The following is a 23,990-nucleotide window of genomic DNA, read 5'->3' on the forward strand; positions in this document are numbered from 1 at the left end:
CACCCACGCCTCCCCTTGCCTTATTAAGAAGGAACACATGTATTGATTTTATCCATAACACACTTTGTAAATCTCGCTGGCGACCAGCACAACCACTTGTCTTACCCTGACAGGCAGGGTCCCTCCTTGTAATCATTCTTTTGTCCGTTTTTTAGATCTGGTTTCCGTCCGGATCACCCTGCAAGGCCTTGGTAAGTCATGTGACTCCTTGAGTTTACCGCGAGGTTCGCGTAGCGCGCAGAAACCTTAACGTCCACAGATTTCGCCTTAGCATGTCGCAGCTGGTCTTATTTATATCCTTTCGGCGATTACTTCTCTTGCCTCTGTCAAAAGCTTTTTTTTTAATGAGTGAAAAGGGAAGTCGGAGAGGTAAACGTGCGAGGTGTTATTGCCTGCTATCGCAGCTATTATGACTGTTGTGTTTGTTAATGGTTGCTGTTGTTAACACATCCGTTCTTGCGTGTGCAAGTGTTACTGGATGCATAGCTGCCACTGTAATGAAAGAGATGTGTTAGTGCGTTTGCACACGACTCTAAATAAATATCGAAAGTTAGGTGCGTGCAAAAACATGTGCTTACTTTTTTTTTGTAAAAACCATACCAACACCCCCCCCCCCCCCCTTGACTCAGCCTAAACTCATTAAAGGTCATTAAACTTTGTGTGAAGTGTGGCACTCCTTGGCGACAACCTGACATTTGGGTTGTAAATTATTTTTGATGCTAATTTCAGCGTAAAACAAACACGCACGAGAGTAAACGAAAGTCTAAACATGAATTCCAACTGTATGTTAACCAATTATCTACCATTTACCCACAACCTCAAGATTTATCTGGCAGGAAAAAAGAACGATCTCTATTTGCTTAGAGACTCATACTCTCCGGCTAATGTCAGCACACTGGTGTTCCTAACGAAAAAAAAACACCCAAACTTACAGCTGTGTCAAACCTAAAACTTGTTATAACAAGAACAGTGTTCCAAGATTAAACTATTATTGTTGTTATTAGTACAAGTCTTATTATTGTTGTTGTTGTTGTTGTTAATAATAAGAATTATTATTAATAATAATAATGATAATAATAATAATAATACGTTTTCTATTCCAAGCGCAACCTCCAGACCGTTTTCTTCCGAATTCGATGCACGGACTCGTTGAGGGGGTACATTCTACACTCGGTGGCCAACCAACCAGATCCCTGGTGTGTGAGATTACCGGAGAGCGATGGGAGGGGCGTCAGAGGCGCAGCTCAACCAGCTATATTCTTTAGCTCAGACGCACTTCAGTCTTCATTCACTACAGAGTCCAAGACCTCACAGGATCTGCTGGGATATGTTCCTGCTGCAAGTACCGGGATAGAAAGATACTGAAAACTTTTTCTCCGAACTATTTTCTCATTGCGCTTTGGACGTCAACCGTGGATTGTACTATTATAAAACGTCGCACAATTTTTTAAGGTCATATATCAGAGCAAATTGCACGGATCACAATATAACCTTGAGCGAATAATTTATATCAGTTTCGTTCTAGAAAATATAAAAATCATCGGTGTCTATCTTAATTTTGTGAACCTAAGGGCTAAGGGTTGTTGTTACAAATGTCCATATCAATAAAATATTAACTGTGTTAGTTTATTTGAGAGACAACAATGCTTGCCATAATTTGGATTTTTTCAACACGGCTCTGTTGACCTGAAGGACCATGTTGATCTACCGCCTGTTCAACTGCTATCAAAGAAGCAGGGCTCGGGGCAGCGGAGAGTACAGATCTTAAAGTGAATAAACATCGATTTAAACATTGAGGGAACTTCAAAAGTGCATCAGGCATACGAGAAGTGCGATTTACGGCGTGGACGAAGGCTGTCGGGAGGTCTGCTCACACGTTACCCTCGGCAAGGGATGGTACTGGATTCCCCGCGGCAAGGAGCAACTTTGCGGCTCCTGCAGAATACGTTTTTCTTGTTCTGGGGGAAATCAAAATTAAAGGGAGATGAGAACCGCACTTTACTGCTTCCTCCTCTGCGCCTCGTACCTGCTGCACGTCGCTGCTGAGGTAAAGCATGTACCGTTGGCAAATTCGCAACTCCGCGGAACGATTTTATGGTGGCAGACTTTGCTGAGAAGTCACCATGTCACACGCTGTCGCTGGTGTGTGTGTGTGTGTGTGTGTGTGTGCGTGCGTGCGTGCGTGTGTGTGTGTATGCGAGCGCGCGCGTGGTGTGAACCCGGTGCTCGGAATCCTTGAATGTGCGCGCATTTTACCTAGGGAGAAGGGGAGAGTTGCACAGCGCGGCAAACAACATGGTGACACCAACTAAGTTACAACATAATGACTAAAACACGCCAGTCAGGCGTTACTCCCCCGAACCTGTTGCGGATCAGAAATGTCCTGTAATGTACACAATGTAACCTGTGTAACGTTGCGCACGGTGCGCTTCCTTTTGCAGCTATCGTCAGCTGGATTTATTCTGCAGCACGGTGTCAGCGTGTCGTAATTTATGTGATATATTTAACTCCTCCAGCGTTAGGTTGTCAGTGCGACTGGCAGTAAACTGCAAACACTAACTTACAGCCTCCAGGTTATAAGTTATCGCATGACCATCCAGTGGTCGGTAACGGGTACAGTGACTTCACAGACCGCATTTTGTTCTTTAAGCACGAGTGTACACAGAGGATTATCTTATCTTCCCTTTCGTATGTGCTATCCCGTTTAATAAGAGGTTATTGGCGGCCCCGTTTAAAACCACGACTACTTAAGTTATTTAAATAACTTATACTGTGCTTATGAGCAACGTTTTGGCCATCTCGTACAAGCACATGCGAAGGAAATCACTTTTTCCTATCTGGTGAAATGTTTTCCAGTCCTCAGTAAAGCACGGCAACCCGCAACAAGTGCAAGCCCGGCTTGGGTATCAAATCCAAGGGCAGGATGCGGCACTTGGGCTTGTCCGGTCATCTTTGGAAACATGCTTGATTTTTAAGGTCGGCGTCAGGCTGAATGTGGAAGTTTGCACGGCGCTTTAGTGGCGTGGGTTATGCTCACCATGGAATAAATGGCTGTTCTCTGGGTCTCTAACTACTCCTTGGTTTCTTGCTTTGTTCTTGCCCGTAGGAACTTCAGATACCGCAGGAGCTGATCGAGAGACTGTCTCACAGCGAAATCCGCAGCATCAGCGACCTCCAGCGGCTCCTGGAGATAGACTCCGTAGGTAAATTCCGCGTCTTGATTTTACTTTCACTGAACTTTGTTCGGGGCTGAATCTGTCTTACTCAGCGCTACTAAGGCGTGTTCACCTCTGTGTTTCTAAGTTAATGGGAGCGGTGTCATAAAACTAAAGGCGAAAACAACGATAATAGAGCCAGCACGCCGGAAGGTCGTGCGAATGTAACGGCCGACCGAGTGAGCAGGAAAACAAGCTTAATCGTGCGTTGCAACGTTAACGTCCTTTTTATTTTATTGTTGTTGCTATTTCTTGGTAAAAGCAGCGCAGAGCCGCGCGCGCCTAACCTCAGAGCGGCTCGCCTGACTAGCATGCTTCACCAGCTGTTGCTAAGAAATGAATGGATTTGTCCTGCTGCTCACGGCGCCACAAGTACAGGCTTCGTGCCTTCTCCCCCTGACAGATATAAGCTTTGGCGGGTTTTCAGTATATCTGCGGCAGCACTTCACCGCTTCAGTGCGGACAAATCAAGCAGAGCGCACTGGCAGTATGATGATCATGTCGGACAACTTGCAGGGAAATAGTTTGAACCAGGACAAGGGTATTAAAGGGGTCTCTTTAAGGAAAGATTTGACCAAGATCCTTCTTCGTGGAGCTGCAGCTGTGATTGTGTTTGTGCGGTCTTAAAGGTACTCTGGACTGATTACGCTGAAATTGCGATAGGTGGAGTGGGGCGGAGAATTGCGCATACGGCAGTCACGGACTTTCACTTGCGTATTTGTTTGACCACATTCCTTCGGAGGTTGTCACCGCTGTAATCTCGCTTTATTGCATTGATGGAAATATATGCCTTGTATGCGAGAGCAAAACACGCGTGACAGCGCTACAGTCCTGACTTTCGTGCGTGTTCATGTGGGAGGTGGTTTCTCTCCTGCAGGCAGATTATGTTACAGCTTGCACTGGCAAACGTTGTTTGCGTGTTGTTTGCGTTCACTTGAGCTTGTATTCTTACAGACTGTCTCTTTGACTGGCTTTCTCACAGTTTGGTGATACCGGCACATAGGTTGTTAATAACATCACGATCTTCATTCTCCGTTATGATTATATTGCTATAATTATCATGGAAAATAACCACCATACCTGGAATGTATCCAACATGCCACTGTCCCTGATGATCATTATTGGCAAAGCCAAGCTGCATTACAAGTCTGTTGTTGTGTTGTTATTCCAAAGATTTCTTGTCTTTTTTTTTGCTGCCAATAGATTGGAGCTACACTTCCTGTTTGTGAAGCATAATGATTAAGAGAGTGCAAAATAAGCCCCTGTTTTCCATTGAAGTGACCTGGCATGAGAAGAGGTGTTTATAATCAAATTAAAATACCGCTCTCCTAAACTAGTAGTACCCCGATTATTATTACGACCACATAAATCTGCCTCATGGCCAGCATGCCAGCGCGGGCCGTTAGAAACCTTTGACTGGGCTGTATTTTTCTGGGGTTTTTGTTGTGAGCGGCAGGACAGCGAGCCCACCGCTGGCTGCATGACACCTGCAAGGCAGCGTAATTAAGGAGGAAAAGGGCTGTACCCCAGCCGGGCTTTGAACCCTGGACTCCATCACTCATGAAATCCCCAGACAGTGCACCTCTACATGTGTGGGGGGGTAGATAGGTGCTCCTGTTCTTACGTTTTGACCTCGTCGTGGGGGGGTTGTGGGGACGCCGGGAGGAAATACACAGGGGTGCAATTGCAATCCACGGGCGTGCACAAAAAGTCATAAATACTATGTAGACATCAGGATATAAGGAGACAACTGGGGGTGCCCTGAGGTCTATCAGGGGGTGCACCTCTAAGCACCCCATAGCACCAGGCCTGGGGAGGGGGGGGGGGGGGGGGGGGGGGGGGGGTTCTGGTGCTGCCGCTGGGGGGGGGCGCAGGAGCTTGTTAGGTCACCTTCTGCTTTATTTTGGGAGCCTGTGTTGAGAGAAGGCCCCCCGAAACGCGGGGAGGCCTCAGGGGTCCTGTCTTGAGTTGCGTGGAGGCTGGCTGGCAGGGTGACAGCTGATACAGCCTGTCCTACAGTCTGGCAGTGCCTGCTCCTCCTGGCTTACGTAAGAGGCACTAGTTCCCCCCCCCCCCCCGTTTGCGGCGGAGTCCAGGAGCGCGGTCCAAGGCTCGCTCTTTAACACGCAGAGGATCGAGCCTTGAAAGGTCTGGATCCTGTCTCTGTTTCTCAGGGGGTGTGAGGGGCACCGGGGCAGACGTTACAGAACGGCAAACATGCCCAGCGGATTGTGTGCACGGCCATGAGCTTTTAAAAAGCCATGCCATCATTAATGTTCCTTTCCCTAGCTGCTGGGTAACATAACATATTTACCCATGCAGCCTCAATACAGGAGGGTCACCAGCCCAGATCAGCACAAGCCCTGCTGCTGGTGATGTACAGAATAATTTGCCCAGGACCAAGACAGGCTCAGTTGTGAAATTCAGTCCTTTCAGCGCCCTGTGGTAATCTTGTCGACACAGCACTAGAGTAGCATGGCATTTAGAAAAAAAGAAGGCATTGGGGGGCGGGGTGGGGGATTACTGACGACTTCTGGCTAACGAAGGGAGAGCTGGGGAGTCATTGAAGCGCCCATGATTCATTGCGAGAGACAGGCCCTTTTCTCTGCAGGCCCGAGTCCTGTCATTTCCCTCCAGTCACCTGTGTCAGGCCGAGGTCTCGCGGCTCTATTGTCCTCTTTCCTCTCTCCCACTGCCACCCTGCTCCTTTTTTAACTTGCAGAAAAGAAAACAAAAAAAGGTCCTTTTGTTGTTAGGAAAAAAAAAAAAGTCAGTCCATAAAGGAGTTCTTTATTTACTGCACGACCCCCCCCCCAACACACACACACACACACCCCCTCTCCTCATTCCCTTCATCCAAATTCAGCGCACTGACAAGTCCTGTCTCCAAGAGGCCACAGGCGTGACGCGGTAACGGGGCTGTGGGGGGGGTTTGTGGGGGGGCTGGGGCGCTCGTGCCCTGGGAGCTGTCTGCCAGTGACCCACGCCGTTAAAAAGGTTGTTAGGTTTGTAAAATCTGGCAGCTGTCAAAGCCAGTGTTGCTAATGCGGTAGAGAGTGCCTGTGTATACGTGTGTGTGTGGGTGTATGTCTGCGTGCCAATTATTTGACGGATGTCCGCCACCTTTGTGTGTGAGTGCCGTGGAATTAGGAAAACAAGTGCCCCTGTTCGGCTCCAGAGAGAGAGAGTGCAGCCCAGGAGGTAAACAGCTCCGCTAGACCTTTACGTTTGGAGTCGCAGTGGGTCAGAGGCCCTGTGACGGGCCATGTGACAGACAGACGGAAACACCCTTTCTCCACAGTTACAGCCAGGACAATATTTGGGCAGGAACTAGACGGACCCAGAGCAGCAGAGTCAAATAAATAAACAAACAGGGGTCTGAGAGGCGCACAGAGAAGGTTACAGACGCCGAAAGCTTGTGTTGAGAAGGTAAAGAGACCCTTCTGGCATCAACTGGAGCAGAAAGGACTTGGGAAAGTGAGGTGTCTGTGTTTGTGTGACAGCGTTGTTTGATGGTTTGCACAGTGCTTCAGGTCGTTATGGCAATGGAGAGAGGGAGGGAGGGAGGGAAGGCCGCCGATGGGCTGGGGAGGATTGTTCCTGGAGGGTACACCCTCACTACAAACGCTTCAGAAGAACAGTTGGCTGTGGACTTTGTGCATGGCTCACCATTCATAAAAAACTTCCTATTGCTGCATCCTGCTGCTGAGGCATGTGAGAGGTAAAAGGGAAGGGAAGCGCAAATTGAAGCGAATGCTTGTGAAAGGGCTGGGTCCATCAAACAGCAGCTCTGTGACATCACAGTCATGTGACTGCCTAATGCTGTTCTCACGAGCTGAAGATCTCGCCCAGTTGGGAACCCGGGAACAACCAATCAGGTTCCAGGAGTGGGTCTGGGGCTCCCCTCTCAAACGGAGTCACCATGAGCGTGGGGTCTTTAGTATTTTGGGGAAGGGGAGTCGGGTCACCTTTCGCCTCACAGTGGGGGGGGGGGGGGGGCAAATAAGGTTGCTGTAGTGCGGGAGGAGCGTGCGTGTCAGCTGGGGATGTGGGCCGCCCCGGACGCAGGGGGAGGGACGAGCAGTTTTTTCTCTCTTTAGCGGATGAGAGCGAGAGCGGCGTCAAACCCCTGCAATCAGCCGGAGCGGCGCATACTCCGAAGTGCAAAGTCAGCAGGCTCGCCGCGGCGCAAATGAAACGGCTCAGTGTTCCTCTGAGCCGCCAATTACGCCAGCGAGGGAGCAGACAATTAGCACCAACTGCTAGTTAGGATAAAACACACTCGCTAAACTCACAGAGGCCTAAGGGGCACGCAGCCGCGAGCTGTTAGCGGCTGCGGTCAACTTTTCTGCTTTAACGGTTACCGAGGGACCCCGCGCTCGAAAAGCGAGAGGGAGTTTACCTTGCAGTCACCATTTAACACATTTTAAAATGCATGCCTGATTTGAAATCAACATTTACTTGCTGTTTGATGGAAATAAAACATCAATATGTATTTGAAAATTGACCCTCTGAGTTTTTTTTTTTTGGACATAGCAAGCAGCCACACTGTCAATGTCACTTTAAAGACTATTTTGTAAGGATTTTGTGAACAAGTTATGTCCACTCAGAGGCTTTCCCTTGCTTCATATTTTCCCACAGATGTAATCTAGGTTCCTGCAAAATCCTCTGTTAGGGAAGGGTTTAGCTGACAGGGGGGTGTCTCCCTGTTTTAATTGTGTGTGTTTTAATAATGCGGGGGTCGTGTTTTTCTTTTGACGAGGTGTCGGCAATGAGGTCATTCAAGAGACCAAACACAAGTACCACAAGGACTACTCCTCCAGTTACTCAGACCTGAAGAGCTCTCAGATCCGCTCCAGAAGAAAGCGGAGCATCGGTAAGCCTCTGCGCTGTAGAGATGCTCCGATCCTCCCCCTTTTCCTGCATGTTTTTCCCTCTCCTCCTTTCGCTCCTTCTCTCTTAATTTCTCATTGGGAGTCGTTGTTTTGCCATGTCTTTGTTCAGAATCCATTCCTTGGATTCCAACCTTTCCTTTTCCTGTTATAAAGGTGTGTGAGGAAAAAAGGATATGCCAGTATTGAGCAAAGTGACCACTCCTGGAGTGTTCTAATGGTTGTGGGTGGCAGTGTAGCATGGTGGTAAGGACCAGGGTTTGTAACTGATAGGTTGCTGGTTTGATTCCCTGCTGGGGCACTACTGCTGTACCCTTGGGCAAAGTGCTTAACCCACAATTGCCTCAGTAAACATCCAGCTGTATAAATGGATAACGTGTAAAACGGTAACCTGTGTAAGTCCCTCTGGATAAGAGTGTCTGCTGAATGACAAGAATGGAATGTAATGATTTAATACACAGCCTTATACACAGGTCAGGATATATCCTCCTTTCTGTGGGTGTGTAGCCTGCTGTTTTTGGAGTTGACTGTTGCTGTGAAGCATTTCATGGGATGTATCCCTAGTTAGCAGGCCTTAAATGAAGATGTCCTTCACACTGCATGACTGAACTGAGAAACAGGAAGTGGAGTATGGCGGGGGGAAGAGTCTCTCCCTCTCTCTCTCCCTCTCTCTCTTTCTCGCTGATGTCGGGAGAAAAATGTATCCCCGAGCGAGGGAATTCCAGGCATTCAGGTCTCAAGTCGCAGCTTGCTGCACGCTCAGCTGAATCACCTGGTTCAGCATCGTGCGCGGGGAAGGAACACGGGTTCGAGAGGTCCTCGGTGTGCTCAGACTCACAGAGCCACCTGTGCTGTTTGTGCATACTGGGTCCAAACTCACCCGTTTGGTTGGGAGCTGGCTACCATTATTTGTACTGGGTATGGACTCACTTGGTTGGGAGCAGTGAAAGTTTATGTGTGTTGGGACCTGGTCGACCATGAGCAGTATATCTTTAAAGCATATGTTAGAATATACGTATGTGTGTTTCTGGTTCCCACAGTAGAGGACATGTGGTACTGTGAGCTCATTGTGCTGCCCTGGAGACTCAACCACACAACTCACATATGTGTGTGTGTGTGTGTGTGTGTGTGGGTGCACGTGTGTGTGTGTGTGGTATGTCTGTGCGTGTGTGCATGTGTGTGTGTGTGTGTGTGCGTGTGTGCGTGTGTGTGTGTGTGTGTGCGTGTGTGTGTGTGCGCGCGTGTGTGTGTGTGCGCGTGTATTTGTGCGCGTGTGTGTACGTGTGTGTGTGTGTCTGTGCGTGTGTGTGTGCGCGTGTATTTGTGCGTGTGTGTGTGCGTGCGTGTGTGTGTGTGTGTGTGTGTGTGTGTGTGTGTGTGTGTGTGTGTGTGTGTGTGTGTGTGTGTGTGTGTGTTGGTGTACCTGCTCTGACCTCAGGAGCATGCAGGGCCCTCTGAGAGAGGAAGCTGAGATGGGGGGGTGTAGAGAGAGAGAGAGAGAGAGCGCGAGCGAGAGAGAGAGAGAGAGAGTGAGAGAGCGTGTGAGTGTGAGAGAGAGAGACCGAGCGAGAGAGAGAGAGAGAGAGAGGGGTAGAAAGGGGTGGAAAGGGGTAGAAAGAGAGAGAAAACTGCAGAGGTGCTGCGGTGGTGATCAGTGAGAATCTGAATCTGAACATCTACTGCTCATCCTGCATGCTGTGGTCCCATGTGTCAGTGTCTGCTAGGGGGCACAGAGACTGTGAGCACTCAGTGCAGGGGGTGGGAGGACTGAAGGTCTCCCTCCCTGGGTGCCTGTTCCGCTTCCTCTGCCCTGCACCTGTGAGCACTTTACAGTTTTACAGGCAGGTGTGTTTGAAACCCTCCCAACCCCAAATCCACCCCCCCCCCCCCCTCCGCAAATGTGAGACACAGTTCCAGTCACAGTCACACAGTTGCAGCCTGGCTGACAGTGCCGACACCAAGAGGCGAGATATAAGACAGATCTCTCTGTCCCCATCTCCCTCTCTCTCTATCGCTTTCTCCCTCTCCCTCTCAGTCTCTCTCTCTCTCTCTTCCTCTCACTCTCTCCCTGTCTCCCTCTCTGTCTCCCCCTCTCTCTCTCTCCCTCTCCCTCTCTCCCTCTCTCCCCCTCTCTCTCTCTCTCCCTCTCCCTCTCTCCCCCTCTCTCCCTCTCAGTTTCCCCCTCTCTCTCTCTCCCCCTCTCCCTCTCTCTCTCTCTCTCTCTCCCTCTCCCTCTCTCCCTCTCACTCTCTCCCCGTCTCCCTCTCTCTCTCCCCCTCTCTCTCTCTCTCCCTCTCCCTTTCTCCCCCTCTCTCCCTCTCAGTCTCTCTCTCTCCCCCTCTCTGCCCCTCGGGATGTGTCTTTGTGTTTGCAGAGTGTCCCCCTTGTTGTGCCCTGCCCACTCCTCTCGGTGGCTGTATCTAATAGGGGACTGGCCCTCTGGGTCTCTCAGTGTATTTTCCTGCTGTCATGCCTGGGCACTCGTGCTCCGGAGAAAAGCTGCCCTTTTCCCTCTCACAGACGCATGTTTAAAAGGACTCCCTTTTTTCCCCCACCTCTTTCTTTCTCATTTTTTTTGTTGTGGCTCTCTGTAAGTAAAATCACCAGCACAAAAGCGGATCTGAGACTGAACTTGGGTCACTCTCTGGGTGACCGTTTGTCCCCTGGCCTGCCTTTCTGTCCAGCTCTGGATCTGCTTTGTGCACTTTGTCAGAACCTGCAGTGATAGGGCCGGGTCTTAAGAGCGTTTCCTCCCTGGATTGACCCCCTTGCCCTTCTCTCCCCCCCTCAGAGGAGGCGGTGCCGGCGGTCTGCAAGACACGGACGGTGATCTACGAGATCCCGCGCAGCCAGGTGGACCCCACCTCCGCCAACTTCCTGATATGGCCGCCCTGCGTGGAAGTGAAGCGCTGCACGGGCTGCTGCAACACCAGCAACATGCGCTGCCACCCGTCCCGCCGGCAGCACCGCACCGTCAAGGTAGGGGCAGCGCGCGCACAGAGTCACACACACACAGAGTCACACACACACGCACACACTCAGAGTCACACACACACAGAGTCACACACACAGAGTCACACACACACAGAGTCACACACACACGCACACACTCAGAGTCACACACATACAGAGTCACACACACACGCACGGACACTCAGTCACACACACACACAGTCACACACACACGCGTGCACACAGAGTCATATACACACACACGCACGCACAGAGTCATATACACACACGCTCAGAGTCATATACACACACACGCATGCACACACACACACGCTCAGAGGCACACACACACACACACACGCTCAGAGTCATACACACACACACGCTCAGAGTCATACACACACACACGCTCAGAGTCATAAACACACACGCTCAGAGTCATATACACACACACACGCTCAGAGTCATACACACACACGCACGCTCCGAGTCATACACACACACACACACTCAGAGTCATACACACACACGCTCAGAGTCATATACACACACACGCTCAGAGTCATATACACACACACACACGCTCAGAGTCATACACGCACGCACGCACACACACACACACCACACACACCACACACACACACACACCACACACACACACACACACACACACACACACACACACACACACACACACACCACACACTCACGCACGCTCAGAGTCATACACACGCACCCTCAGAATCATACACACGCACCCTCAGAATCATACACACGCACACACACACACACACACACACCGCACACACGCTCAGAGTCACACACACACACTCATACGTGCACGCTCAGAGTCATATACACACACGCTCAGAGTAATACACACACGCTCAGTCATACGCACACACACACACACACACACACACACACACACACTCACGCACCACACACACGCTCAGAGTCACACACACACACACTCACACATGCACGCTCAGAGTCATACACACACACACACACGCTGAGTCATATACACACTCTCATACACTCATACACACACATACACTCAGAATCACACTCACACACATATACACAGCATCACACTCACATACGCAAACGTACACTCAGAGTCACACTCTGAAACACGCAGTTGGCATCACACTTGTACGCACACAGAATCAAGCTCAAACACACTCAGAAACACACACACACACACACACACGTGCACAGACACAGCGAACTGAGTTCGGGGAGGGCAGAGAGAGCAGCAGGGCGCCACCAGGTGACAAAGAGACAGGCTGGGGGAAAGAGAGGCGAGACCAGCAGGTGTGGAGACAGGCTAACCGATGGAGCTCTCAGGCACTCCCCTCACCCTCTCTCCCTCCATCCCCCTCTCCCAGTCCCTCCCTGGCCTCAGGCCAGCCTGGCCTCCTCTCTCCAACCCCCCGCTCTCAGACCCTATACCTCTATCCCTCCGCCCCCTCCCCCCGGTGCCCCAGACGCTTGGCCTGGGTCCAGGGCATCGGTGCGGGGCAGCACGTCGCCAAGGCCCCTGAACCTCACAGCCTCCCCCGGAACCCACAGAAAAGGACGGGGACAGCTAGTACCCCCCTCTTTCGGGCTCTGCCCCGTGTGCTCTCTGCCCTCAGAGAGCACACGGTCCCTCTCTTCTGCTCCCCCCCTCCGCCTCCGCTCCCCAGAAGAGGGGTGCAGTTTGCTGTGGGATGGAGAACAACGCAGAAATTGTTTGATTTCTTTTCCATTTTCCAATGGAGAAAAACCATCGGGTGGATGATGTAGCTCGGTCTGTGTGCAGATTCCCGTGTGAGACACGCTCCACCAGGCCATCCGAGGAGACGCATAGCATGAGTGTGGCTGGAGGTGTTCCTTCATTGTGTGTGTGTGAAAGAGAGAGAGAGTGAGAGTGTATGCATGTGCATACATGTGTGTCGCACTCTATCACGCTGATCTGGATTGTCACGGGCCAGTGAGACGTTCCTATCTTCCTATCTATCTTCAGTCATGCAAAGTTGTGCAGTTACATGGCAGGGGCAGACATTTTGAAGATGCCGCCCTGATAGCCCCCATAATCACAACAAGAAACAAAAAAACACGGCGGCACGAGTGAGGGACGGGCTGACTGGGGGGGTAAGGGGGGCTGACTGGGGGGGTAGGGGGGGCTGGAGAAAGCCCCCGGGAGAGTGCTGAGTTCTCCTCCTTCTCCTCCTCGCTCAAGGTTTTTCCTCGCTCCGGTTTCGCGCGGTTTTCATCCCTCCTGCGGGCCCGGTCCAGCCCCGGCGGGGGGACTGCAGTGACTCAGAGAGGATCTGCAGGGACAAGTGTCCCATTGTAGTGGCCCGTCTGAGGGGCTCCGGTTCCGGGGCCACGCGGGCTTGAGTCACCCCGTCAATTCCCCCACCCCCCCCCCCGTCAACCCCGTCGCGCCTGAATCACATCCACCTCTCCCCAATCCTCCCCCCCCCCACCTCCCCCGCCTTTGATGCACAGAGACCGTCTCCCAGACTTCAATGGGCGCCCCTCTTTTTTTCCGGAAAGGTCTGCGGCTCTGAATGAGCATCATTGAGAGAGAGAGAGAGTGGGACAGGGGCGAGGGAGGCTGCGAGCGGGCTATTCTCGGAATGCCCTCTTCCGCGCCGCCGCCGCCACCACCGCTCCTTGTCCTGACATTCCCGTTTCTGCGCCGCGGTGGATAAGCTCTCCGTGGGATGGGGGGGGGGGGTAGGGGGGGCTCAGAGCCTGGCAGTTTTTGGGGGCTTTTTTCTGCGTCGGACGAGAGAGCTCAGAGAGGTCCTCTATTCCCGAAAAGGTCAGCTGTCGGGCTGCTTTGGTCAAGAGACGTGCGGGATATTGTGTGTGAGGAACATTGTCTGCTGCCAAGTTTTTTTTTTTTTCCTCTCTCCCCTCCTTCGGAGTGCTGAATAGGGGTTCAGTGTGCTTTTTTAGGAGTCGGCGGGGGGGTGTTTTATTAAAAGGCTAAAAATGTTGTCCGTCGTGCTGAGCTGTTTTTCTTGTGTTCGGAGAGGATGGGAAAAGAACACATTTTCTGTGTTTCTTTCCAGCTCCGACGTTATGGATCTCAGCTATCGCACTTTATTTAGTTATTTTTCTTCAAAAAAAAAAAAAAAAAAAACTTACCAAAAAAAACATGCCTGTACAAGCCAGAGCTGTTTAGCGGAGATGTAATAAAAAGAGGAGGAAACTTTAAATAGGAATGCTCCAGGGAACACTACCAGATCAGAGGCCAGATCGCACTCTGGCCTGCTTGGGACCGTTAGGCCGATAAGCAGCTCTCAGAGGGGGAACCAACTGCAGGGTGTGGGACACAGTGCCGGGGACCGGCTCTCAGAGGGACTTCCAAACCATTAACCACACAAAGAATTTGAAAGAACAACTACTTGATAAATAGACAAATAAACAGAGAGAGATGATTAGATAAGTAGGTTTGAGAGAGCCGGGAGCCGGACAGAGAATTGGGACACGAAGAGGGGGAAGAAGGAAAAAGACGAGCACGAAGTTGAGGAATCCACTGTTTTCCTGGCATTTTTTTTTTTTAAAACGTTAAAACATTTTTTTTTAAAAGTCCTGTTTTTTAACTGCTGTCTCCACGTCCCTTTAGATATTGACTTTGCAGACACTCTCTCCGTCCCTCTCTGTGTCTGGGCCCCAGAGCAGAGCGGGAAGAAGAGAGGAGAGTTATTGTCTCTCTCTCCGTCTGTCGTCTTATGTCCCGTTGCTCCTGAGCCTGTCGGTGGCTGGCAGAGCAGTGATTTAATGCAGTTTTGAAAGAGTTCCACCTGGGTCAGGTGGGGATTGGAGGAGCACAAGCGATTAGGGAGGTTGGGGGGTGGGGGGGGGGGGGAAACGTGGTGGAGTGCGAGCGCTGGTCTGGCTACGCTGTTTGCGGGACGTGCTCAGACTTACAGGGACACCCAAACCCCCCCTTTCCGCCCCCCCCACCCCCCATCGCAGGTCCTCTGTGAGCGTCACTGGGAGCTGAAGAAGGAAAGAGCCCCCAGAGAGGATGGAGGGGCTACTGTATAATGAACTATAGAGGGATGGCAGGATCAAAGGGGAGTGTGAGAGAGGACACACACACACACACACACACACACACACACACACACACGCAGTCATCCCCATGACCCCCCCAGCCCCACATTAATCTAAACGGCAGTGGGACCCGCTCAGCTGCTGGGGAAGCAGTAGCCGGAGTCCCGCAGTTGCGTGGGAGGCAGATTTATGGGCCGGTTTATAAATAAAAAGGAAGAGTGACGTCCATACAGTGAGTATGATTTATGCACGTGTGTGGTGTCCCGCGGATTATGCGCCGAGAGAGAGGGAGAGAGGGCGAGCAGGAGGGGGGGGGGGGTATGGGGAGTGCACAGTGCTCTGTTTGAAGTCGCTGCAGCTGTGAGGTATTTTCTGCCCGGACCCGGCCGCCGCTCGCTTTCCCAGACCTGGGTCACTGACACCCCCACTCCCCCCCGTACCCCCCCCCCCCCCCCCCCGCCCTCACCCCGTGGGTCACGCCCCGAACCGGAGACGATGAGAGAGTGGCCTCAAAGCGGGGATCACAGGCGGACCCGGGCCTGGCTGGAATGCGCCTGTTAAAGCGATAACGCACGACATTTTCCTCCCCTCTCATCCTGCCTTTTCTCCTTCCCTCCCTCCATTCACCCCTCTCTCTTTTCCCTCCCTTCCTTTTAATAAGTGACATGTTTGAGGAGGTCCATGGGAGATTTGGATGGGGTTACATTGTCCTCTCACCTCAGCAAACCGGCCTTTACAACACGTGTCGTTTTTCTGTTTTCTCGTTCGGCCTTTTCTCCTCCCTCCCTTCATCCCTCTCTCTTCTCCCTCAGTTCTTTTCAAGAAGTGACATTTTGCAAGGCGTCAGCAGTAGTTTGGATGGGGGTACAGTGAAGTGTCCTCTCCCCTGAGCAGCCCGACCCTAACCCCCCCCCCCCCTCCACCCCCCTGCATGTGTACTCTCCTGCTCCTGCACGCTAACAGGCTGCTTTACTGCAGCGCCTCCACAGCTAACCCCCCCCCCCCCCCCCCCCCCCACATTCCCCCCCCCCTCCGTGCCAGCCTCAGCTATAGCAGGCCCTCATGGCAGCCGTAGGTGTAATTATCCACACTGACAGGTAGATTCTCCCTTTTTTTTCCTCTCTCTTTAAATAAACACTATCCTTACCTGTCTCTTAATTGCCTCTAATGACAAAGAAAAGCATGCGTTCTTTTTTCCCCCCCTTCTCTGTTTGCCTTTCCCTCCCAAAGAGTTCTGTTATTGCTTTCTTGTCTGTAATTAGACTGTTTTTTTTCCTCTTTCTTGCTCTCTTTTTTTGACGTTCTTTTCGGAGGGTTAGAGGGCTTTAACGAGATCGGCTCCCCTGGCAGTGTCAGACTCTCCGGCTCAGAGTGGCACCGAACGCCTGCTCCGCTCCACCCGCGAACAGAAAAGGGAGGGAAAGATTCTCCAGGCTGCTTTGATACTTGATATTTGATGAATGTGCTTAAAAAAAGAAAGAAAGAAGAAGAAGTGGAAAAAGAAGAAAGAGAATAGGAACGAATCGCTTTGCTGGATCCGGAGACACGATGACACATTAAGAGTTCTGAGAGAAAACGCTGCATAGAGATTTTTTTTTGTTCTGGTGGAATTCCCGCTGCGTGCGATATGATAAATACACTTCTTGCCCCCCCCCCACCACCCCCCACACCACTCCAACCCCACCCCACTTGCCCGACCCTCAGCAGTTGAAAAGCAAGCTGGGTTTGTTTGGCCCTTGTCATTCATTTTCAAAGCGGACAGCTTTTCCACCACCCCCCCCCCCCCCCCCCCCCCCAAACGGTTCTGTACTTTTCCAAATGCACCCCCTATGGCTGAAGGAACGCACATCGATCGCGCTTTTTCGCGAATGTGATTCCTTCAGCGGTCAGGCTGCCCCCCGGCCTGTCGTGGCTCACAACGGCGACGCTTTCTCTGCGCCGGTCGGGGGTCAGCTTAATTTAGCTGCTGACAGACGAATTGCGAATATCCTGTATTTTTTCCAGTGTTTTTTTTTTTTTTTTTTTTTTGAAAGTTTGTATTTGTTTTCTTTATTGCGATGCCGTTCCCGCTGCTAATTACGCGTGCGTCCCTCCCCCGGGTGTTTTCCTTGGACGGCGAGCGGTAACTTTCCTTCACTTGGCCCTGCGCTCTCTCGCTGATGACGACTGGGGGACGACTCCCAATTAACCCCGCCCGGACAATGAGCTTCACAGAGCACCCAGACCGGGTGGGGGGTTGTCGGTTGTCACTCATTACAGTGTAAACCTTGGATCCCCCCGACCGGATCGGGTGTCATTTCATAACGGCTACAGGACTCTTTCTCAGGCCCAGGCTTTCCACAGAGTTTAGAGGTTGATGATTTATATATAGTTCATAGTTACAGTGCATGGAGCTGGGGGGAGGGGGTGAGTTGCGCTGTTGAAGCCCAGATCTTTATATAGTACTCGTGAATGCAATGCGGAGGGTGGGGGGTCGGCCGTTTAAATCGGAAGGAAGATTAAGTCCAATTTAAAAATAAATAACGGTCGAAAGGTGTCACGTGGGGACACAGGTTGAAAAAGGGGAAACCTTGACCCTTGAACCTTTTTGCCTTGACCGGCCACCACCCCCCCCCCCCCCACGCCTAGCAGCTCCCCCCATGCTCCTGCAACAAAGCATTCTTGTGTGTCTGAGACGGGTTCAGATCGGGCTCTGTGAATCTGTGAGGGCTGGAGAACAGGCCGGGCTCAGGACGGGATCCGGACAGCGGCCCGGGAGAGGGACGGAGCAGAGGCCTCCTGCCAGGAGGGAGAGGGGCAGGGCAGGCTGTTGACAAAGAGGGCAGAGCTTTCCGATTCGGGCCGAGAGAGACTCGCATACTGAAACAAACAGTACACACACACACGCGCGCACACACGCATACACACACACACACGCATACACACACACACACACACACACATGCAGGCTTTAGAAGGGGCTGGCATGCCGTGCTCTCCTGCTGGGTGTGTCTTTAACCCCGCTGTGCCGGGGGCAAGGTGACCGGCTCACTGCCGGGCCACTCCACAGGGGGTGCAGGTTTCACTGATCCTTTGTTTGTGTGAGTTAATCATTCAGCCCCCCCCATCCCCCCCCCCCCCAGCCTCCTACTGGGCAGCCCCTATGGCAGAAGCCAGACACTTTTTAGCCACCCAACCCCCGCAACCACCACCAATGTTCTGATTGGCTTATGGTCACCCTGTTGGCATTCTGGTATCCAACGGAAGCAGGGCCGTGCTCTGAGACGGCTGACTGCACAGCTCCGGAGCACACCCCCTTCAGCCAAAAAAAGGGTGCCTGTGTCTCCCACCAGCACCACTCACCTCTCCCTGCACCCAGACGCGCTGGGTCTCTGGATCAGTGCATTCCCAGAGCCCTGGAGATAACGATGATAATGTATTCATGGCTTATTCAGTTCACCATAGATTCAGATTGCTTTGTATCATTACATTCTGGATATCTTAAGGGTGTTTTGTTCATGTCTGTATGGTTTCTCCCCTGGATTATTTCCTTTACTTGGATATACTAATTAATGGAAGTGCTCCTTCTTGTCGTTACAAAACTTTTTTTTTCAATGACATCGTTGATTGCCGAATAAGCCTGGTGTTGTATTTAATTGGGAGACAAAGTCAAGGGTGAATGTTGGCTAGAGCCAGAGAGAGGAGTAGCCTGTGGAGTTCTGCCGAGGTTAAGAGCTGCTTGTGTAGTGAATGTGGTTTAGTCAGTTGTGGGAGCTCTGGCATGCAGGTACAGCTGCTCTCTAATGCAGGGCTCTTCAGCAGAGCCCCTCGTCTCCTCGGGCCTCATCTCCATTTCAGACCTTTCAGGACAAAAGGAAAAAGCTGATCCTAATCCAGCTGGTCCGCTAATTGATTTAACGAGCCTCAGGTGGAAAGAGCGGCTGGTAGATGCAGCACTCCTCTGAGCAGCGCAGCTGAAGAGCTGATTTAGAGGGTCTCCCATGAAAGTAGCTTGAGTGCTGCCCGTGACAGTGGTGAAGCTGGGGACACTTGAATAACCCTGCCCCCCCCCCACAAGAGGACACAGAGGCAGGAATGTGCACATACCCCCCCTCCCCCACCCCCCCACACCCCCACACACACACACACACTCACACACACACACACACACTTCCTGCTACAGCCTGCTCACCCTTTCACACTTTGTCAGCCCTGATAACAGCAAACACGGCCATAACCCAGACACTATTAGACAGTGTTTGCTCACCGCATACCTCTGCTCCTTCCCCTCTCATTCTCTCTCCGTCTCTCCTTCTCTCCCACTCTTGCTCTCTTTCTCCCTCTTTCTCTCTCCAGCTCTCCCTTTCTCCCATTCTCAGTCTTTCTCCCTCTCTCCCAATCTCTCCGTCTCCATCTTTCTAACTCTCACTCTTTTCCTCTCCCTTTGTCAGTCTTTCTCCCTCCCTCCCCCTCTCTCTTCCTCTGTCTCTCTCTTTCTCTATTCCCCCTGTCTCTCCCCATCAGTTTTAAAAGGAATCAGCTCATCTTTTCTGTAGGAGTTGAAAGAATGGGCCTGCATCAAAGCATGATGGGAATGTTTTGAGCTGTGAGAGACAGGTGGGCAGTCTGCACAGGTTGGCCTGCGTGACAGATTCAGTGAGCGGGGCCTGGCTGGGCTACCTGCCAGTTATGAGAGGAAGCAAAGGGATTTGAACAAAGTATCTCTCTCTCTCTCTTGCTTTCTGACCGTGTTTTATAAGGTGGCCCTATTCCCAGAATTCTGCGTGGTGACCTCTGCATCCAGTTCTGTGGGTCTAGGTCAATGGGATCTAGTGAAGGGATCTAGCTTTTTATTTGTGATGGTTGTTTCTGTTCGAACCTGAACCTACACTACTATCACGTCCCTCTGTGCTGGGACTAGCTGGATCCCTGTCTGTCCACTTATCTAGTACTAGTGTGTGTGTGTGTGTGTGTGTGTGTGTTATGGTGTGTGTATGGTGGTGTGCCTGAATATCAGAGCCTGTTATAAGGCAGTAAAGCATTGCAGATCGCTGGTCAATATCCTGTCTCGTGCCACGACCAGGAACCGGAGAGAAGCCCACTCTATCGCTTCCATGTGCTGCCTGCCTCTCGCGGGCAGTCAGGTGTTGCTGCTGTGTCGCATCTAGAGGGCATCTAGAGATGGCATCAAAGCGTCCCCATCGGTGGGCGAGCCCAGGGACGAGCAGGCGAGAGATCCTCGCCTTGTTTGGGCCTCGGCATGGAGCAGGGTGGGCATTGATTGGTCTCGCCCGGCGGGGTGTGACTTGTGCGACCGCCACGGCGCACTCTCGGTGTTGTGCGAGCTGGTAGGGACAGGAATCTCCGCTCCTGTGTTTGCACACCTGATTTACAGTGCGTGCGGCTCTGAAAAGGGGGGGGGGGAGGCGGTGACCGAATACATCACCTCCTCTGGAATGTTCCTGTCAGACATCAAAAAAAAAAAAAAAAAAAAAAAAAAACACAATGGCTGCCAAGAATACGCCACGAGCTCCCTTTTATGAATCGACCTCTCGAGTGCCCGTCTGTCTGTGCTGCGCCCCGCTGCCGCGTGAGATGTGTCAGCGTTGCCATGCCGACCTGCCGTACACAGGCCGAAGGGTGATGATGCTGATTGGCTTGGAGGGGGGGGGCTATCTGGGTTCTCTGATGTTAACGCTCCCCCCTCCCTCCTCTTCTCCCCTCCAGGTGGCCAAGGTGGAGTACGTGCGCAGGAGGCCTAAGCTGAGGGAAGTGCTGGTGAGGTTGGAAGACCACCTGGAGTGTGTCTGCACGGCACAGCACCACGTCCTGGAGCACTCGGAGGCAGACCCAGGTAAACGCCGTCACCTGTGATCCCCTCCCCCCCAGGGGCCTGTTACGCCATGCCTGCCTGCTGCCCTGTCTGGCTTTTCGGCTTGCACCGGGTGACCTGGGTATACGACTGTGTGCCGAGCAGAACAGACACACCCGCGGCGAGCGCACTGTTGCAAAACTGTAAGCTGTGCGAGTGGCTGTGTGTGCCGGCGAGTCAGTGAGTTTACACGGGGGAAAGCCGGAAGGAGTGCTGGAGTGCGCTCTCTGTGTAGGTGTGTGTGTGTGTGTGTGTGTGCTTATGTGTGCATGCTTGTGTGTGTGTGTGTGTGTGTGTGTCTGTGCACGAGTGTGTGAGTGTGTGCGTGTGTGTGTATGCTTATGTGTGTGCATGTGTGTTTGTTGGTGTGTGTGTGTGTGTGTGTGTGTCTGTGTCTGTGCACGAGTGTGTGAGTGTGTGTGTGTGTATGCTTATGTGTGTGCATGTGTGTTTGTTCGTGTGTGTGTGTGTGTGTGTGTGTGTGTGTGTGTGTGTGTGTGTGTGTGTGTGGGCGTGTGAGTGTGTGTGTGTGTGTGTGGGCGTGTGAGTGTGCGTGTGTGTGTGTTTGCGTGGTGTCCAAAGGCTACCTGCCTTGACAGCAGGTAAATCCAGGTCTTTGATCAAAAGCCTCTTGTGGAAGAGATAAGAGGTTGATGGGAAGTGATAAGCAATCTGAAGTATTTATAGTGTGTAATTTCAAACTGAAATGCTTCCCTCCCCCAGGGGGGGGCTTTTTTCTGTCATTCTTCTCTTTGTTTTTAAAAATCCCTGCTTCCCCCCAACTTGTGTTTGCAGGCCCCGCTAGGGCTTCAGGTAGGAACAGGAAACGCAAAAAACCTAAGCTCTCCAAGGATTTATTGGTCATGTAATAAAACAGACAAGTTTGTAAAGTCTGCCGGACCTGTGAGATCAGCAGGTAGGACTTTAGCACGACAGCCAACAAATCACTTGCTCTCGCCCTCCAATCAAGGGAGAGGAAAGGGAGGAGCACCAATCACAGTCTTGCCACGCTGAAATCAATGTGTGATGGAAGTGGCTGGGATCACAGGGCCGATGCACTTCTGCATGCGTGAATAGGGTTCTGGCTGCGTGTGCGTGCACATGTCTGATTACACCGGCTGTGTTGCTCTGTGTGTGTCTGTGTGTGTGTGTGTGTGTGTGTGTGTGTGTGTGTGTGTGTGTGTGTGTGTGTGACTATGTGATTTGTGAGGACTGTTGAACACTGTCTTTATGTTCTACCCATTGTGGTCCTTTACTCTAGTCCTCAGTGTCTGTGTCTGTGCTCCCCTCTCTCTCTCTCTCTCTCTCTCTTGCTCCTTCAGTCTCCCTCCCTCTTCCCCTCTTTCTCTGTCTGTCTTCCTCTCTGTCCCTGTTTTCTTTAGTATCTATACTTTGCATGTCCCTGTTTGTTTCTGTGCCTCTCTGTCCTCTCTGTGCCTCTTCCTCTCATTGTCACTCACTGCCTTCTACCGTTTCGTTCCTTCTCTTTCCCCTCGCCAGTGTCTCACTCTCTCCTCCGCCTCTGCGTCCCCTGGTTGTCGTGTCCCTCTCTGTCTCGTCTGTGTTGAATGGGAAAAATGTGCTGTTTGTTGCAGCTTGCTTTGCTTGCACCAATGAGCTTTCCCGCTGGCCACGCAATGCAAGCACGATCTGAAGGCATTTAATTTTTCTTTTAATTAAAAAAAAAAAAAAAAAACTGTAGATTTCATTTCAGCTGAAGGCACGGCAATGTATAAAGAAATCGTGTGCGTGCGTGTGTGTATGTGTGGCGGGGAAGTGTGTCAGGGGGGAATTTTCGGTCAAAAAGCGGAGCTGAATGTTTCGTGCTTGTACAGGGCATTTGGAGGGTTGGTGTGAGGGCCGTGGCCCCCCGGTGACGGGGGTGCTAATGTGTGTCTCTAATCCTCTCTCCCTGCAGACGTGAGGTGAGACCCAGCAGCACAAGGGACTTCTGTGTGGGAGGGGATGAGGAGAGGAGTCTGTCCGCTTCCCTTCAGTTCCCCCCCTGCCACCACCTTTTAAAAAAAATTTAAAAAGAGAGACGATAACAGAAAAGACAAAAAAAGCGAATAAAATGCCAAAGGTGCTTTCCTACCAAGACTGGTGGGGATTTTCCTCCGGAGCGTGCAGCAGACCCAATCAATCGAACACCGATGACAACGATTACGATCATGACCCTGACATTGTTGACTCTGGACATAACAGAGGAAGGACAGAGGAGTCTAGTCTTGGTTGTTTCTGTGTTATTGCGAAAAATGTTCAAATTTAATCATAAAAAACAACAAAGGAAGAGAGGGAAGCCATGGAGGGTCTCTGGGAGCGGCACTCTGGGCTGGACTGACCCCCTTGTAGAGGGACAGGAGTGGGGGGCTCCAGGAACAGGGCATACGCTGGTGCCATGTGGGCGGTTCTGTGTCCACGTGGGTCACTGTTGGCTAGCAGACTCTTAACCAGACTGTGAACCGGACACAGGAGATGGAAGTTGTGACAGAGAGAGAGAGAGAGAGAGAGAGAGAGAGACATACAGACATTGGGTTGGATTACCAGCCTCTCTGGAACGTACCGCACACTACGGGCTGTGGAACTCTTGGACACTCTTCTTCTCTGGTTTTCTCTCCTTCCTCGTCTGCCCCCCCCCCCCTCTCTCCTCACCCCCGGGATCTCTGGGATGTGGTGAACTGGGTTTTGCTTGGATGACGAGCTGTGTTGTTTTTTTTTTTTTGTTGTTCTTGTTGTTGTTCATAGACAAAACCTCCTATATCCTCTTTCTTTTTTTTTGTAACCTTTCATTTGTTATTCGTTGGATTATATGTCCGTCAGTATGTACGATGCATAAAAGAAGGCGAGAGTGCTCTACCCCAGTAATTGCTACTAATAAACTATTTATACGTGTGAACGTTTTTTTTTTTTTGTTTGTTAGTTTTCCCCGCTAGCAGCGAAACGAGGTGTGTAACACTCAGAGAAGCGTGACAGTGAGAGCCCTAGTCTTGTTCAGACTGAACTCACCTGACTGAC

The 23,990-nt window shown here is 51.5% G+C and overlaps 1 protein-coding gene across 4 annotated transcripts; it reads left to right on the forward strand.

The window, feature by feature from the left end:
• The first annotated feature begins 1,300 nt into the window (after positions 1-1,300).
• Positions 1,301-23,990, forward strand: pdgfab (platelet-derived growth factor alpha polypeptide b). 4 transcript variants are annotated; one of them, XM_036552965.1, is made up of 7 exons: positions 1,301-2,047; positions 3,107-3,203; positions 7,978-8,091; positions 10,899-11,086; positions 20,831-20,957; positions 21,771-21,891; positions 22,894-23,990. In XM_036552965.1, exons 1-6 carry the CDS (start codon positions 1,985-1,987, stop codon positions 21,842-21,844), a joined length of 663 nt encoding a protein of 220 aa, XP_036408858.1. In that variant the 5' UTR covers positions 1,301-1,984; the 3' UTR covers positions 21,845-21,891; positions 22,894-23,990. The 4 variants fall into 4 exon arrangements, with proteins under 4 accessions (XP_036408858.1, XP_036408859.1, XP_036408857.1 ...); XM_036552966.1 differs by lacking the exon at positions 21,771-21,891; XM_036552964.1 differs by lacking the exon at positions 22,894-23,990 and having other exon boundaries at positions 21,771-22,016.

The sequence above is a fragment of the Megalops cyprinoides genome, chromosome 19 (genome assembly GCF_013368585.1).
Source record: "Megalops cyprinoides isolate fMegCyp1 chromosome 19, fMegCyp1.pri, whole genome shotgun sequence".
Lineage (NCBI taxonomy): Eukaryota > Metazoa > Chordata > Actinopteri > Elopiformes > Megalopidae > Megalops > Megalops cyprinoides.

Excerpts from the sequence above, each read along its gene's own strand:
- pdgfab (XM_036552965.1), top strand. The coding sequence starts at position 1,985 with ATGAGAACCGCACTTTACTGCTTCCTCCTCTGCGCCTCGTACCTGCTG. Across the intron at positions 3,204-7,977 it reads CCTGGAGATAGACTCCGTAG|GTGTCGGCAATGAGGTCATT; the intron begins GTAAATTCCGCG and ends TCTTTTGACGAG. Across the intron at positions 8,092-10,898 it reads CAGAAGAAAGCGGAGCATCG|AGGAGGCGGTGCCGGCGGTC; the intron begins GTAAGCCTCTGC and ends TCCCCCCCTCAG.